The sequence below is a fragment of the Cetorhinus maximus genome, chromosome 11 (genome assembly GCF_964194155.1).
Source record: "Cetorhinus maximus chromosome 11, sCetMax3.hap1.1, whole genome shotgun sequence".
Classification (NCBI taxonomy): domain Eukaryota; kingdom Metazoa; phylum Chordata; class Chondrichthyes; order Lamniformes; family Cetorhinidae; genus Cetorhinus; species Cetorhinus maximus.
In genome coordinates, this window is record NC_135889.1 from 31,061,408 (window position 1) to 31,079,184 (window position 17,777).

The 17,777-nt window shown below is 43.1% G+C and overlaps 1 protein-coding gene across 3 annotated transcripts in view; it reads right to left on the reverse strand.

The window, feature by feature from the left end:
- Positions 1-17,777, reverse strand: part of pikfyve (phosphoinositide kinase, FYVE finger containing) — a 173,703-nt gene that overhangs the window by 113,711 nt on the left and 42,215 nt on the right. For all 3 annotated transcript variants that reach the window (XM_078551727.1, XM_078551726.1, XM_078551725.1), the window contains exons 4-6: positions 14,578-14,696; positions 7,371-7,542; positions 4,640-4,847 (exon numbers count right to left, since the gene is read on the reverse strand). In XM_078551727.1, the coding sequence (XP_078407853.1) occupies positions 4,640-4,847; positions 7,371-7,542; positions 14,578-14,696 (499 nt within the window). The remainder of the gene's footprint in view (positions 1-4,639; positions 4,848-7,370; positions 7,543-14,577; positions 14,697-17,777) is intronic.

The window sequence follows — 17,777 nt, forward strand, 5'->3', positions numbered from 1 at the left end:
ATTAAGGGTAGAAAGCAGGACGAGCAAGGGACAGATTTAGCTTATTTCAATCCCCCCCCTACCCCACCCCTACTAGGGCTACCTGTCCCTTGCTCGTCCTGCTTTCTACCCTTAATGTCCCCATTAGCACATTTCTTAGCTAATATCACCACCGACAACACCTCTTTGTCCTTTTATCTATGACATCTTTTGGCAATCTCCACCTATCACTGGCCCTCTATCCAGCTCTACCTGTCCCACCCCCCCCTTAAACCAGCTTATATTTCACTTCTTTTCTATTTTCCCTTAGTTCTGATGAAGAGTCATACGGACTCGAAACGTTAAATGTATCCCTCTCCGCAGATGCTGTCAGACCTGCTGAGTTTTTCCAGGTATTTTTGTTTTTGTCTATGTGGAATCTTGACAAAAGTTGATGTTGAGGGCTGGAAGTTTTGAGGGCTACACTGGGAGTCATGAAGATGACTGTCGTCTCTACCCTAATCTTGTGAATTATCCATGGTATGAAGAGAAAAGAGGGAAGCGTAGAGCAATCTTTATGCCGGGGCTGAAAGGTATTTCAGATACCCCAGCAGAACTTCTGGAGTTTTCTATTTTAGAAGAAACTATAAACCTCCTGTTGAAAAGGAATTTGGGGCTGCTCCCACAAATGGAAGGCTCCATTTGGATTAACTTTCAGCAGAGATCATCCACTATCATGTCAGCCCTTCTGCAAGGTACTGAGCAGAATGATTTTTAGAATTTCAGCTGTCTGGTAAAAATAGGAAACGTGTGTACCTTTGACAACATAAAATAGCCACCATATTTTGTTTTCACATACTATAAAAGCTTTTTTGAATCTTTTCAAAAACCTTCAGGGTTAACTATATTACCTAGAGCACAGCAGCATTATGATCAGACATAGAAAATTCTATCATACCTATGCATTAAGAGAAATGTTTATGTTTCTGTCTATTAAAAGGTTGCAGCCCTCACCCAGGTGTTCCTAGAGAATGTTAGTCCAGAGCACTGACTTATGTGGAGCATGCAAAGATTTCATAAAATGGTGCAAAGGGAACAAAAAAGACTACTGACATCAAGGCAAGGATACACAAATAATACTACATGCAAATGTTGGATTGCAACTGGGAAACAGGCTAGACAGTCATGAATCCGTCACCCAGGTGGAGATAGTTATGTCCAGAACATACTGTACGTGGAATTCCTCCAGATTACTGACAATGTTTTGTCCTGGACAAGTCCAACTCAGGTCTGAAAGGATTCTTTCTTGCCCAGGACAAGCCACACTGATTGCTGTGTCTCTAAGGCTAATCTCTAAAGAAGCTAGAAGTTTTGCTTGTGCTTTCTTTCCATAATGGCATCCATCCAATCCTCACAAAAGTAAATTTTACCATATTTTCTGAAGGTTTGATGGCATATCACTGCAAACTTTTCACCTAGTGATATTTTGAGGCAACACTGCCACACCCATCCTTGCATCCAGCACATTTCATACTCAACCACTGCAGGACTTTAACCATTTGGCAAATATTATCAACATTAGCATATACCCCATGCTGCACCACAGGAGCTGTGATTTTAATGCTGAGTAATGGTATTGATCAGAGGCTGGAAGGGAGCTTTGAATTGATAGAAGCAAGCTACGCTATGTTAAGAATGATGCAGTGAATATCAGCAGCGTCAAAACAACACTGATTTACTGATATATACTGCTTTGATATATATGTGAGTGTAAACTCAATGAAAAAAAAGGAGAAAATTTTTATTTGAAAAATTACACTGAGACATTTGCCAAATTATAGGAAAGATGCTAAACTGAGTAAAGAAAACTGGTCTGATAACAGGGAAAGACAAAGTCTTTTAAATGAGAGAACAAGAATTGTTAGAGAACAGAAAAGAACGCAAAATAACTGAATATGCCTGAGTAAGGCAAAGGTCACCTTATCAGGGTGCCTTTCTTTTTGGATGACAGGAAATTTTAATCTTAAATACAAATGTTGATAGAATGAATAAGGAATAATAGTTACTTTATTCACACACCAATGACTATGAAGCAACTGGGAACAGTTTCCTTCCAATAATGGTTCAAGAAGGCAGCTCACCACCACCTTCTCAAGGGCAATTAGGGATGGGCAATAAATGCTCGCCTAGCCAGCGACACCCACATCCATGTAAGTGAATTTAAAAAAATGATATTCCTGTGAAAAATCTGCAATGACAACTACATATTCAGTGAATTGCTAGACAGAAAAAACAAGGGTTATTCACTTATTTTACTGTTCTTGAATTTAAAAATACAAAATCAGAGGACCTGTACCGTACAAAGCTGAAATAATTTGTGATATGCTGCATTTGCCAGACTTCAATAGTTGTTTTTCCTTTACAGTTTGTCTCAGCCAAAACTTTCAAAGTATTTTCTACGAATTCTTTAAAAAAAATTGCACTTAACTTGGCTCAGCTTTGATGGTTCTCAAATGCAATGCAACGTCCTGCAAAATCTTTCCATAAAATGTTTTGAAGAACTTTGTTCATTATAACAGATGCCAGTGCCAAGGAGAATGGAGCAATTTTCCACTCTCCTCACTCAATTGTCAAGATCAATACTCCAAAACTAAGCAGAACTTAGGCCACAGGGAAGTAAATTTCAGATCAAACTTTAACCAAAGAAGCCTCAACCAAATAAGTTTTTTTAAATTCATTCATGGAAAGTTGCATCGCTGGCTAGGCCAGCATTTATTGCCCATCCCCAATTGCCCTTAGAAGATGCTGGTGGGCTGCCTTCTTGAACCTCTGCAGTCTATGTGCTGTAGGTACACCCACAGAGCTATCAAGGAAGGAGTTCCAGGACTTTGACCCAGCGATAGTGAAGGAACGGCGATATATTTCCAAGTCAGGATGGTTAGTGGCTTTGAGGGGAACATGTTCCCATGTGTCTGCTGCCCTTGTCCTTCTAGATAGTAGTGGCCGTGGGTTTGGAAGATATCGTATAAGGAATTTTGGTGAGTTTCTGCAGTGCATCTTGTAGATGGTACACACTGCTGCTACTGTGCGTCGGTGGTGGAAGGAGTGAATGCTTGTGAATCATGCAGGCTGCTTTGTCCTGGATGGTGTCAAGCTTCATGTTGTTCAAGCTGCACTCATCCAGGCAAGTGGAGAGTATTCCATCATACTCCTGACTTGTGCCTTACACAAGGTGGACAGGCGGACAGGCTTTGGGGAGTCAGGGGGCAAGTTACTTGCCGCAGGATTCCTAGCCTCTGACCTGCCCTTGTAGTCACAGTATTTATATGGCTAGTCCAGTTCAGTTTCTGGTCAATGGTAACCCCCCAGGATGTTGACAGTGAGGGGTTCAGCGATGGTAACGCCACTGAATATCAAAGGGTGATGGTGAGGTTCTCTCTTGTTGGAAATGGTCATCGCCTGACACTTGTGTGGCATCAATGTTACTTGCCACCTGTCGGCCCAAGCCTGGGTATTGTCCAGGTCTTGCTGCATTTGGACATGGACTGCTTCAGTATCTGAGGAGTTGCAAATGGTGCTGGATATTGTGCAATCATTAGTGAACATCCCCACTTCTGACCTTACGATGGAAGGAAGATCATTGATGAAGCAGCTGAAGATGGTTGGGCCTAGGACATTACCCTGAGGAACTCCTGCAATGGTGTCCTGGAAATGAGATGACCTCCAACAACAAGGACCATCTTCCTTTATGCTGGATATGACTCCAACTAGTAGAGTGCTTTTCCCGTGGTTCCCAGTGACTCCAGTTTTGTTACAGCTCTTTGACGCCACACTCTGCCAAATGCGGCCTTGATGTCAACAGCAGTCACTCTCACCTCACCTCAGGAGTTCAGCTCTTTTGTCCATGTTTGAACCAAAGCTGTAATGAGGTCAGGAGCTGAGTGGCTCTGGCAGAACCCAAACTAATCGTCAGTGAGCTGGTTATTGCTAAACAAGTGCCGTTTGATAGCACTGTTGATGACCCCTTTCATCACTTTACTGATGATCAAGAGTAGACTGAAGGGGTGGTAATCAGCTGGAGTGGGTTTGTCCTGCTTTTTGTGTACAGGACATACTTGGGCAATTTTCCACATTGCCGGATAGATGCCAGTGTTGTAGCTGTACTGGAACAGCTTGTCTAAGGACACGGCAAGTTCTGGACCACAAGTCTTAAGTATTATTGTGGAATGGTGTCAGGGCCCATGCCTTTGCAGCATCCAGTACCTTCAGTTGTTTCTTGATATCGCGTGAAGTGAATCAAATTGGCATCTGTGATGCTGGGCACCTCCAGAGGAAGTCGAGATGGATCATCCACTTGGCACCTCTGACTGAAGATTGTTGCAAATGCTTCAGCCTTATCTTTTGCACTGGTGTGCTGGACTCTCCCATCACTGAGCATGGGGTTCTTATTGCATCAATACAAGTCTTTCTATTCCTTAAATCATTTAGCATTGTAGCCAAAGAAAGATTATCGTTTAATCGCCGACTTGTGCCATGGACCTGCATGTTAGAAACTAGATTGATATTATATAAAATTGTTTCACATGTCTTTTGTAGCAACCAGGGATGTGACTTTCATCAGTTTCCCCTGAACTCAAACCCACATCCAATTTTAAAAGGACAGTTCAAATACTTTTCATACCTCTGCCATGCAAGGTCCTCTTCCAAGAATATATTTCTGATGGCTTTCCTTCCACTTACAGGAGTTCTAGGTTCACCTGGATCCAATATGGATACAGAATACATGGAGTCAGTCAAAACATTTAGATCTTCACCAATGGAGCTGCTGTCTGTGGAATGTGCATAGTTCAGAGCTATTTTACGGCAGTAAGTACATGCTCGAAGATCACCTGTAAAGAAAAATGCAAATAATTTAGAATGGTTTCCAGTCAATGCATACATTTGAAAAAGTTAGTGGACCTACACAGCAGCTTAAATAAAAGTTTTAAAGGCAAGCTACAGGTATTCATTATCCAAGTTACAAGGTAATATGCATTTTTGAAACAATTGTTATTGTTAGATATGCCAAACTAGGCACATGAAAAATGCTTCACACCACAGGCAAAATTGCTTTACCCATGAGATAAGACTAGTGACTGAATTTCATTTAGTATTTTTCTCATATATCGGTATTCTGAAGCATATATATCAGTAGACATTTTCCATCACCTGCATCCTGCAATAAATTGTACATTAAACAAACATAAATATCAACAGCACTTGGTACCAAGAATAATTTTAAAGATTGGTAAATTACAATTCTTACATTTACCGTATATACTTGTATAAAAGTCGACTCCATGGCCTTTTCTCGTACATCTTGTTTAAAAGTTTACCCTAGTTTTTTAGGGATCAAACTGTGTTGTGATTATTAATTACTTGCCGGTAATTACTACAGTTCATTAATTTAAAGATACACACAGGAAACTTTAGATTTTCCCTCTGCCAATTCTAGCAGTAATCTTCTAGCCAATCGACAAGACTAATGTGTACCACATGATCTATCACAATGCTTTCGAGAGAGAATAACAAGGGCCCTCACAGAAGCAAAGAAAGATGGTATTCCAAATTCAAAACCAGTGCAGGGTGGTGCACAAGATTCATGGAAAGGCATGATTTAGTACTCCGTCAGAAAACAAAAATTTCACACCATCTGCCACCTGAACCCAATGATAAAATAATCATATTCTACCATTTTATCATTCAACATCGAGAATAGAATGCCTATTGTTTGGCTTGCATTGGAAAGAGGGACAAAACACTGATGAACGTCGACATGCTGGAAAACAACATCTTTACTAAGATGGTGAAAAAACTGCTGTTATAAAGACAACTGGCCATAAGATGATAAATAGAAACATAGAAAATAGGAGGAGTAAACCATTCGGCCCTTCGAGCCTGCTCCGCCATTCATTATGATCATGGCTGCTCCCGCTTTCTCCCCATTTCCTTTGATCCCTTTCACCCCAAGAGCTATATCTAACTCCTTCTTGAAAACATACAATGTTTTGGCCTCAACTACTTTCTGTGGTAGCGAATTCCACAGGCTCACCACTGTCTGGGTGAAGGAATTTCCCATCTCAGTCCTAAATGGTCTACCCCATATCCTCAGACTGTGACCTCTGGTTCTGGACTCCCCCAATTCACATTGGTTCCATCTTGGCGGATGGCATAAAATTAAAGCGAATGGTGATGCTCAAGCGCAATACTCTCCCCCAAAGAGAAATTTCAGACAGGCTTTGTTGTCCACGTTCAAGTGAAAGGCTGGATGGATGAAGGCAGTTGCAAAAAATAGATCAAAGAAGTGTGAGAATTTGAGAAAAAAATTTTGCTCATCTGGGACACATTCAAATCCCACCTTGTCAACAACGTAGTCAGTGATGTGAGATCAACCAACACCGGCATGGCAGTTATTCTCGGCCATCTTACGAGCGTTGTTCAGCCCTTGGGCCTGTGTATAAGTAAATCACTCAAGGACAATATATCTGAAATAATTGGATGTTGGAGGGCAAAAAAAACAATCAATCATAAAGGGTGGAAATATGCGGGCACCCACATGAGCAAAATCGTGTGAATGGATCTTGGCGTGGGATGAACCCGATCCCAATATTGTCAAAAAATCATTTCTAAATTGTGGAATATTGAATGTGCTTGACTGTGCTGAGGATGATTACATGTGGAATGATGATGCTGAAGTTACTGGTACTACTGATGATGATGATGATGAAGAAGATCCAAACAACGATGTTATATAATCGGGCTAATGGGACTAATTGTTCGGTGATTCAGACAGTGATCAAAGTGATTTTGAAGGATCTCAATGTGAAGTGTTGTAGTTAATTCATTATGGTATGTGTTTATATCATGTTGGAAGAAATGTATATAGTTTAATGATGTTATAAAATAAATAAAGGTTAGAGAATTAATATTAATTCTTTAGTTCATTTTTATTCGATTCCATTAAGGGGGTCTTTTTTCGGCTCAAATCAGGAATCCCTCAAAAACATTACCCATACAAAAATCGACCCCATGACTTTTGTCCTAAAAGACTGATCTCAAAAATTCAACTTTTACACAAGTATATATGATAAATAATATTATTTACAGTAAGGTATCTATGTCAATTCAACAACTTGTTTCCTGGTTAAATTTTGCCACCACTTTATTTTTTGAAAATGTTTTAATCATGCTTGATAATTTCTCTTTCTATCCACTATATAAGTTAATAGCATGTTCATGACCTGTCAGTTATATTTATCCAGTTATTTAGCCCACCATAATATACTCAAACTACCACTGGCATCTTTAGTTGTTTAAATTGATCAATCGTTGGCACAAGGTTTAATCTCAAATTGACTTTGCTATTTACATACCAGCATAACCCATGAATTTTCCAGGAATTTCCTGATTGCAACAGCGACTACAGAAGATCTGTCCACACAAACGGCAGTGATGTCGACGTCTAAAGGTGGTAAACTTCTCATTACAATCATAACACTCTTTACACTGACTATCCGGCATCCAGTACTGCTTCAAGTCAGTATCCTGTATTGCAAAACAGAAGTAATAATCTAGGATTCAGCGATCTTGAACTATTAAAACACAATAGAATTATACATTATGAATCCCTTGTGCTACTTAATCACCACTGAAATCTTCGCTCCCCTCCATTTTTCCCTTTCTGTTTTAGTGTTTAGGAAAACTTAGTTGGAAATCCATTTTAATTAAACATGGGGGTAGCCCACCAGTAGAATGATAGAACCAATGAAGCTTGAAGCCAATTTGACTGCTTAACTTAAACTCAGGAACGAAGCTATGACCACATACATTGGTTACATGCATATTTTCAAAAACATGTAACATAATATACATACACATCTTATGTGGTCCTAATTTACTAATGGATTTTTAGTCAGGTCAACTTACTAAATCAAAATTTCAAATGTACTCTCTAATTTAATAGACAAAAACAGAAACATCTGCATCAATCTTCTCTGCAGATAAGCCAGCGTACATCATGAAGCTGGAGCATACTATTTGAAATTCTAACAAACGGGCCTACTAACCTCAAAGTTCAAAGCCCCAAATCGCTACCTAATAAATGTTATTTCACAACAAAAGTGAAGACACTATTGAGCATTACAATTTGAACATTGGATTGCATAATGGGCAGAATACATGTTTCCTCAACTAGTGTAGCACATTCTCCTTCATTCCTTTGGGCCCCTGAGGCACGTAAGAGAGCAACAGGTCACTATTCTGTCTTGGGTTTTTGCCCCGAGCTCCCATAGTTGCACGTGCACTGCAGCTGCATCCGTTATTGTATTTACTGTTACTGTTGATCACACTTTAGGCTCTTCTCTCCCTTAGCTTTCAATTTCATGTCCATTTCTAGACTTGTGTGTCAGGCACGCTCCGAATGAGACTAACCTCAGAGTTAGTGGGTGCCTGGAATTTACTGCCCAAGTTAGTGGTAGAGGCAGAAACTCTAAACTCTTTTAAAAAGTACCTGGATCTGCACCTTAAGTGCTGTAGGCTGCAGGGCTATGGGCCGGGTGCGGGAAGGCAGGATTAAAAAGGGCACCTGGATGTCCTCGGGCTGGCATGGACAAGATGGGCCGAATGGCCTCCTTCTGTGCTATAACTTTTCAATGGTTCTCTGGTGCTAATGGAAATCCATCTTTTCTTCTGGGCTGTTATCCTCAAAAGTGGCATTTACAATCTCAAATGCACTTTCAAGAAAACCAACTTGTCTCTTCTTGGATAAAAGCAAAAAACTGCAGATGCTGGAAATCCAAAACAAAAATAAAAATACCTGGAAAAACTCAGCAGGTCTGACAGCATCTGTGGAGAGGAACACAGTTAACGTTTTGAGTCTGTATGACTCTTCAACAGAACTAAGGAAAAATAGAAAAGAGGTGAAATATAAGCTGGTTTAAGGGGGTGGGGGGTGGGACAGGTAGAGCTGGATAGAGGGCCAGTGATAGGTGGAGATTGCCAAAAGATGTCAGAGACAAAAGGACAAAGAGTTGTTGAAGGTGGTGATATTATCTAAAGGAATGTGATAATAGGTGACATTAAGGGTAGAAAGCTGGACAAGCAAGGTACAGATAGCCCTGGTGGGGGTGGGGTGGGGGGAAGGGATCGAAATAGGCTAAAAGGTAGAGATAAAACAATGGATGGAAATACATTTAAAAATAGTGGAAATAGGTGGGAAAAGAAAAATCTATATAAATTATTGGGAAAAAAAGGGGGTCGGAAAGGGGGTGGGGATGGAGGAGAGAGTTCAAGATCTAAAATTGTTGAACTCAATATTCAGTCCAGAAGGCTGTAAGGTGCCTAGTCAGAAGATGAGGTGCTGTTCCTCCAGTTTGCGTTGAGCTTCACTGGAACAATGCAGCAGGCCAAGGATGGACATGTGGGCATGAGAGCAGGGTGGAGTGTTGAAACGGCAAGCGACAGGGAGGTCTGGGTCATGCTTGCGGACAGACCGAGGGTGTTCCGTAAAGCGGTCACCCAGTCTGCGTTTGGTCTCTCCAATGTAGAGGAAAGCACATTGGGAGCAGCGAATGCAGTAGACTAAATTGAGGGAAGTGCAAGTGAAATGCTGCTTCACTTGAAAGGAGTGTTTGGGCCCTTGGATGGTGAGGAGAGGGGAAGTAAAGGGGCAGGTGTTGCACCTTCTGCGGTTGCATGGGAAGGTGCTGTGGGAAGGGGTTGAAGTGTAAGGGGTGATGGAGGAGTGGACCAGGGTGTCCTGGAGGGAATGATCCCTGCGGAATGCCACCAGGGGGGGTGAAGGGAAGATGTGTTTGGTGGTGGCATCATGCTGGAGTTGCCGGAAATGGCGGAGGATGATCCTTTGAATGTGGAGGCTGGTGGGGTGATAAGTGAGGACAAGGGGGACCCTATCATGGTCCTGGGAGGGAGAGGAAGGTGTGAGGGCTGATGCGCGGGAGATGGGCTGGACACGGTTGAGGGCCCTGTCAACCACCGTGGGTGGAAATCTTGGTTAAGGAAGAAGGAAGACATGTCAGAGGAACTGTTTTTGAAAGTGGCATCATCAGAACAGATGCGATGGAGGCGAAGGAACTGAGAGAATGGGATGGAGTCTTTACAGGAAGATAGGTGTGAAGAGCTGTAGTCGAGGTAGCTGTGGGAGTCGGTAGGCTTGTAATGAATATTGGTGGACAGTCTATCACCAGAAATTGAGACAAAGAGGTCAAGGAAGGGAAGTGTCAGAGATGGACCATGTGAAAATGATGGAGGGGTGGAAATTGGAAGCAAAATTAATAAATTTTTCCAGGTCCAGACGAGAGCATGAAGCAGCACCGAAGCAATCATCGATGTACTGGAGAAAGAGTTATGGGAGGGGGCCGGGGTAGGACTGGAACAAGGAATGTTCCACATACCCAATATAGAGACAGGCAAAACTGGGGATCATGCGGGTACCCATAGCCACATCTTTTATTTGGAGGAAGTGAGAGGAGTTTAAGGAGAAATTGTTCAATGAGAGAACAAGTTCAGCCAGACGGAGGAGAGTAGTGGTGGATGGGGGTTGTTCGGGCCTCTGTTCGAGGAAGAAGCAGAGAGCCATCAGACCATCCCAGTCTTCCACTTCCTCTTCCTCCTACCTCCCCCCAGACCATGACCCCACCACTGAACATCAAGCCATTGTATCCAGGACTGTTACTGACCTCATCTCCTCTGGAGATCTTCCTTCCACAGCTTCCAACCTCATTGTCTCCCAATTACGGATGTCCCACTTCTGCCTCCTACCAAAGTCCACAAACAGGACTGTCCTGGCAGACCGATCGTATCAGCATGTTCCTGCCCCACGGAACTCTTTTCTTGCTATCTTGACTCCATTCTCTCTCCCCTTGTCAAGTCCCTTTCCACCTACATCTGTGATTCCTCTGACACCCTACATCATATCAACAATTTCCAGTTCCCTGGCCCCAACCGCCTCCTCTTCACCATGGACGTCCAATCCCTCTACACCTCCATCCCCCACCGGAATGGTCTGATGGCTCTCCACTGCTTCCCCGAACAATCCTTATCCACCACTACTCTCCTCCGTCTGGCTGAACTTGTTCTCACACTGAACAATTTCTCCTTAAACTCCTCTCACTTCCTCCAAATAAAAGGTGTGGCTATGGGTACCCACATGGGCCCCAGTTATGCCTGTCTCTTCATGAGATATGTGGAACATTCCTTACTCCAGTCCTACCCCGGCCCCCTCCCACAACTCTTTCTCCGGTACATCAATGATTGCTTCGGTGCTGCTTCGTGCTCTCGTCTGGACCTGGAAAAATTTATTAATTTTGCTTCCAATTTCCACCCCTCCATTATTTTCACATGGTCCATCCCTTCCCTTCCTTGTCCTCTCTGTCTCAATTTCTGGTGATAGACTGTCCACCAATATTCATTACAAGCCTACCGATTCCCACAACTACCTCGACTACAGCTCTTCACACCCCGCTTCCTGTAAGGACTCCATCCCATTCTCTCAGTTCCTTCGCCTCCAATACATCTGTTCTGATGATGCCACTTTCAAAAACAGTTCCTCTGACATGTCTTCCTTCTTCCTTAACCGAGGTTTTCCACCCACGGTGGTTGACAGCGCCCTCAACCGTGTCCGGCCCATATCCCGCGCATCCGCCCTCACACCTTCCTCTCCCTTCCAGAATCATGATAGGGTCTCCCTTGTCCTCACTTATCACCCCACCTCCGCATTCAAAGGATCATCCTCCGCCATTTCCGCTAACTCCAGCATGATGCCACCACCGAAAACATCTTCCCTTCACCACCCCCCCAGCGGCATTCCGCAGGGATCGTTCCCTCCGGGACACCTTGGTCCACTCCTCCATCACCCCCTACACCTCAACCCCCTCCCACGGCACCTTCCCATGCAACTGCAGAAGGTGCAACACTTGCCCCTTTACTTCCCCTCTCCTCACCGTCCAAGGACCCAAACACCCCTTTCAAGTGAAGCAGCATTTCACTTGCACTTCCCTCAATTTAGTCTACTGCATTCGTTGCTCCCAATGCGGTTTCCTCTACATTGGAGAGACCAAACGCAGACTGGGTGACTGCTTTGCAGAACAACTACGGTCTGTCCGTAAGCATTACCCAGACCTCCCTGTCGCTTGCCATTTCAACACTCCACCCAGCTCTCATGCCCACATGTCCGTCCTTGGCTTGCTGCATTGTTCCAGTGAAGCTCAAAGCAAACTGGAGGAACAGCACCTCATCTTCCGACTAGGCACTTTACAGCCTTCCGGACTGAATATTGAGTTCAACAATTTTAGATCTTGAACTCTCTCCTCCATCCCCACCCCCTTTCCGAACCCTTTTTTCCAATAATGTATATAGATTTTTCTTTTCCCACCTATTTCCATTATTTTTAAATGTATTTCCATCCATTGTTTTATCTCGACCTTATAGCCTATTTCGATCCCTTCCCCCCCACCCCACCCCCACTAGGGCTATCTGTACTTTGTTCGTCCTGCTTTCTACACCTTAATGTCACCTATTAGCACATTCCTCAGATAATAACACCACCTTCAACAACTCTTTGTCCTTTTGTCTATGACATCTTTTGGCAATCTCCCTCTATCCAGCTCTACCTGTCCCACCGCCCCCTCTGAAACCAGCTTATATTTCACCTCTTTTCTATTTTTCTTTAGTTCTGTTGAATAGTCATACGGACTCAAAATGTTAACTGTGTTCCTCTCCGCAGCAAGAACAGAATTACCTGGAAAAACTCAGCAGGTCTGGCAGCATCGGCGGAGAAGAAAAGAGCTGACGTTTCGAGTCCTCATGACGCTTCAGCAGAACTGAGTAAAGTTAGGAGAGGGGTGAAATATTAGCTGGTTTAAGGAGGGTGAGGGGGGAGAGAAGTTGGGTGGGGTGGGTGTGGTTGTAGGGACAAGCAAGCAGTGATAGGAGCAGATAATCAAAAGATGTTACAGACAAAGGAACAGAGAGGTGTTAAAGGTGGTGATATTATCTAAGAGAATGTGCTAATTAAGAATGGATGGCAGGACACTCAAGGTACAGCTCTAGTGGGGGTGGGGTGGAAAGACTGACAGGGCATTACAGTTATAGATTTAAAAATAATGGAAATAGGTGGGAAAAGAAAAATCTACATAAATTATTGGAAAAAACAAAAGGTAGGGAGAAGAAACGGAAATGGGGGTGGGGATGGGGAAGGGAGTTTAAGATCTAAAGTTGTTGAATTCAATATTCAGCCCGGAAGGCTATAAAGTGCCTAGTCGGAAGATGAGGTGCTGTTCCTCCAGTTTGTGTTGGGCTTCACTGGAACAATGCAGCAAGCCAAGTACAGACATGTGGGCAAGAGAGCAGGGTGGAGTGTTAAAACGGCAAGCGACAGGGAGATCTGGGTCTTTCTTGCGGACAGACCGCAGGTGTTCTGCAAAGCGGTTGCCCAGTTTGCGTTTGGTCTCTCCAATGTAGAGGAGACCGCATTGGGAGCAACGAATGCAGTAGACTAAGTTAGGGGAAATGCAAGTGAAATGCTGCTTCACTTGAAAGGAGTGTTTGGGCCCTTGGACGGTGAGGAGAGAGGAAGTGAAGGGGCAGGTGTTGAATCTTCTGCGTTGGCATGGGCAGGTGCCATAGGTGGGGGTTGAGGAGTAGGGGGTGATGGAGGAGTTTTAAATCTATAACTGTAATACCCTGTCAGTCTTTCCACCCCACCCCAACTAGAGCTGTACTTTGAGTGTCCTGCCATCCATTCTTAATTAGCACATTCTCTTAGATAATATCACCACCTTTAACACCTCTCTGTTCCTTTGTCTGTAATATCTTTTGATTATCTGCTCCTATCACTGCTTGCTTGTCCCTACAACCACCACCCCCCACCAACTTCTCTCCCCACCCTCCTTAAACCAGCTTATCTTTCACCCCTCTCCTAACTTCACTCAGTTCTGCTGAAGGGTCATGAGGACTCGAAACGTCAACTCTTTTCTTCTCCGCTGATGCTGCCAGACCTGCTGAGTTTTTCCAGGTAATTCTGTTTTTGTTTTGGATTTCCAGCATCTGCAGTAGTTTTTTGTTTTTTCCTCTCCGCAGATGCTGTCAGACCTGCTGAGTTTTTCCAGGTATTTTTTATTTTTGCTTTGCTCTTCTTGGAGCCAGCCAAGAAGTAAAATACAGAAAAATTTTACCAGGGACAGATAATGTGACATCACAGCACTTGTTATAATCACTTCTGTTCCCCCTGCTTCAGAAGCTTGGCAATGATTCTTTTCCTCCAAATGTTTGATGCTTCCCCACAAAATAAAATAAATGCAGAATGGAAATCAAGTTATCTTCTCCAGTTTCTTTGTGTAATTCTGCATAAACGCTACTCTCCTGCTGGTTTGTTGCTCTTTAAGTTAGCTCTGGTGGGTCTCAGATCTTCTATTGACTGTTTAATGGAAATGCAATGCCCACATCCTCCTGCAATTTCCAGTTTGGTAACAAACTGATTGATCTGCTGAGTATTTCCAGCAGTTTTTGTTTTTGTGCTGCATTAGTTTCATAACTTAAATCATCATTTACTATACACTGTACCTGGCTTTTTCCCTCCATTATTTCTTTCAAGCGCTTTAGAACTGTAGTAAGGCTCCTCAGTTGTACTGCTGTTCGAGGATCATGGCTTCCCATCGACACATCTGGTTTTCTATGACCATCTAATTCATAAATCAAAAACAATCTTAAACATAACAGATTATAACAGGAAAAAAAACTAATTTTGATTACAACAGCATATACGTATGTACTACCTTTGTATTTGGTAAACTAAGCTGTTCAGGAGCTGAATGCTTTGCAACTTTCCTTAAAATCAGACTGGCATTTATGGCATATATATGGCAGAGGAACAAGCCACTCGCCCCAACCAGTCTATGTCGACATTTCTGCTTTAGTCAAGCCGCCTCCATTATTTCCCCTTCTGACTCAATCATTGCCCACTATTCCTTTCTCCCTCATATATTTGTCCAGTTTCCACTTAAATGCATCGATACTATTCGCTTCAACCACTTCCTGTGGTAGTGAGTTCCACATTCTCGCCAATCTTTGGGTAAAGAAGTTTCATCTGAGTTCCTTATTGTGTAGTGTGTGTGTGTGTGCGTGGAGGAAAGAGAGGGGAGATCTTGCCTCCATTTGGAATGGAAAGGAACATTACCTTGAAAAGTGGAATGTGGTGATGACTTCCCCCACTGAAGATGTGGGTATCAGAGATGGCATCCTTGAATCAATGTGCATTCATAACCTCGAAGGATGGGGGGGGGAAGAGACCAGGGAGCCAAAGAGAGATAGAGAGGGGGTGGGGAGGGGGAGAGAGAAAGAGAGAGAGAGAGAGAAAGAAGAGGGAGAAAAAGACAGACAGTGATGGAGGGGGGGGAAGAGAGAGAGAAAGAGAGAGAGAGAGATGGGGGGAGAGAGAGAGAGAGAGACAGGTAGAGGGAAGGGAGAGAGTAAACCTCTCATATAGGAAATTAAGTGAAATTAAGTACACTTGGCAATAACATGTCACCATGAATGATCTGAAAAAAAATCAGAATTTCTAACTCCTTTTCATTCAAAACGGAAGATGTCTATCCTTGCCAAATTTCAAATTGAAGACCAATGCCAAAGCTGTTCTATACATCAGTCAGAAATCATGGATTTTATGGAAGGAGTTAATTAAATTTATATGATGTACATATATGTAGGCAAACATTTTGGGTCCAGTGACCACAATGTCATTAGTTTTAAGTTAATTATGGATAAGGATAGGTCTGGTCCTCGAGTTGAGATTCTAAATTGGAGAAAGGCCAATTTTGTGGAAATGAGAAAGGATCTAGGAAGAGTGGATTGGGATAAGTTGTTTTCTGGCAAGGATATGTTCAGTAAGTGGAAGGCATTCAAAGGCGAAATTTTGAGAGTGCAGAGTTTGCGGGTTCCTGTCAGGATTAACGGCAAAGTTAACAGGCATAGGGAACCTTGGTTTTCAAGGTATATTGGCGATCTGGTTAAGAAGAAGAGAGAGGTGTATAGCAGGTATAGGCAACAAGGAGCAAATGAGGTACTTGTAGAGTATAGAAAATGTAAGAAAATACTAAAGAAGGAAATCAGGAAGGCAAAAAGAAGACATGTGGTTGCTTTGGCAGATAATGTGAAGGTAAACCCGAAGGGTTTCTACAAGTATATTAAGAGTAAAAGGATAGTAAGGGACACAATTGGTCCCCTTGAAGATCAGAGTGGTCGTCTATGTGTGGAGCCTCACGAGATGGGGGAGATCTTAAACAGTTTTTTTGCATCAGTATTTACTCAGGAAACTGGCATAGTGTATAAGGAAGAAAGGGAAACAAGCAGTAGTGTCATGGAACATATAGAAATTAAACAGGAGGAGGTGCTTGCTCCCTTACAGCGAATAACGGTAGGTAAATCCCCCGGGCCTGACATGATATTCCCTCGGACCTTGAGGGAGACTAGTGTAGAAATTGCAGGGGCCCTGGCAGAAATATTTAAAATGTCCTTAGCCACAGGTGCGGTGCCAGAGGATTGGAGGGTAGCTCATGTTGTTCCGTTGTTTAAAAAAGGCTCCAAAAGTAAACCAGGTAATTACAGGCCAGTGGGCCTGATGTCAGTAGTAGGTAAATTATTGGAAGGTGTTCTGAGAGATCGGATATACAATTATTTGGACAGCCAAGGGCTGATTAAGGATAGTCAGCATGGCTTTGTGCGTGGTAGGTCGTGTTTAACGAACCTTGTAGAGTTTTTCGAGGAGGTTACCAAGAAAGTAGATGAAGGAAAGGCTGTGGATGTTGTCTACATGGACTTTAGTAAGGCCTTTGGCAAGGTCCCACATGGGAGGTTAGTTCAGAAGGTTCAGACACTTGGTATCCATGGAGAGGTTGTAAACTGGATTCGAAATTGGCTGTGTGGGAGAAGACAGAGAGTGGTAGTGGATGATTGCTTCTCAGACTGGAGGCCTGTGACTAGTGGTGTGCCTCAGGGATCTGTGCTGGGACCATTGTTGTTTGTTGTCTATATCAATGATCTGGATGATAATGTGGTAAATTGGATCAGCAAGTTTGCTGATGACACTAAATTGGAGGCGTTGTGGACAGCGAGGAAGGCTTTCAAAGCTTGCAGAGGGATCTGGACCAACTGGAAAAATGGGCCAGAAAATGGCAGATGGAATTTAATGCAGAAAAGTGTGAGGTGTTGCATTTTGGAAGGACAAACCAAGGTAGGACATACACAGTAAATGGTAGGGCACTGAGGAGTGCGGAGGAACAAAGGGATCTGGGAGTTCAGACACATAATTTCCTGAAAGTGGTGTCACAGGTAGACAGGGTTGTAAAGAAAGCTTTTGGTATACTGGCCTTCATAAATCAAAGTATTGAGTACAGGAGTTGGGATGTTATGGTGAGGTTGTATAAGACATTGGTGAGGCCAGCTTTGGAGTATTGTGTGCAGTTCTGGTCGCCTAACTACAGGAAGGATATCAGTAAGATTGAAAGAGTGCAGAGAAGATTTACTAGGATGTTGCCGGGTCTTCAGGAGTTGAGTTACAGGGAAAGATTAAACAGGTTAGGACTTTATTCCTTGGAGCGTAGAAGAATGAGGGGAGATTTGATAGAAGTTTACAAAATTATGAGGGGTATAGACAGAGTAAATGCGAGTAGGCTCTTTCCACTTAGATTAGGAGAGATAAACACGAGAGGACATGGCTTTAGGGTGAAAGGGGAAAGGTTTAGGAGAAACATTAGGGAGAACCTCTT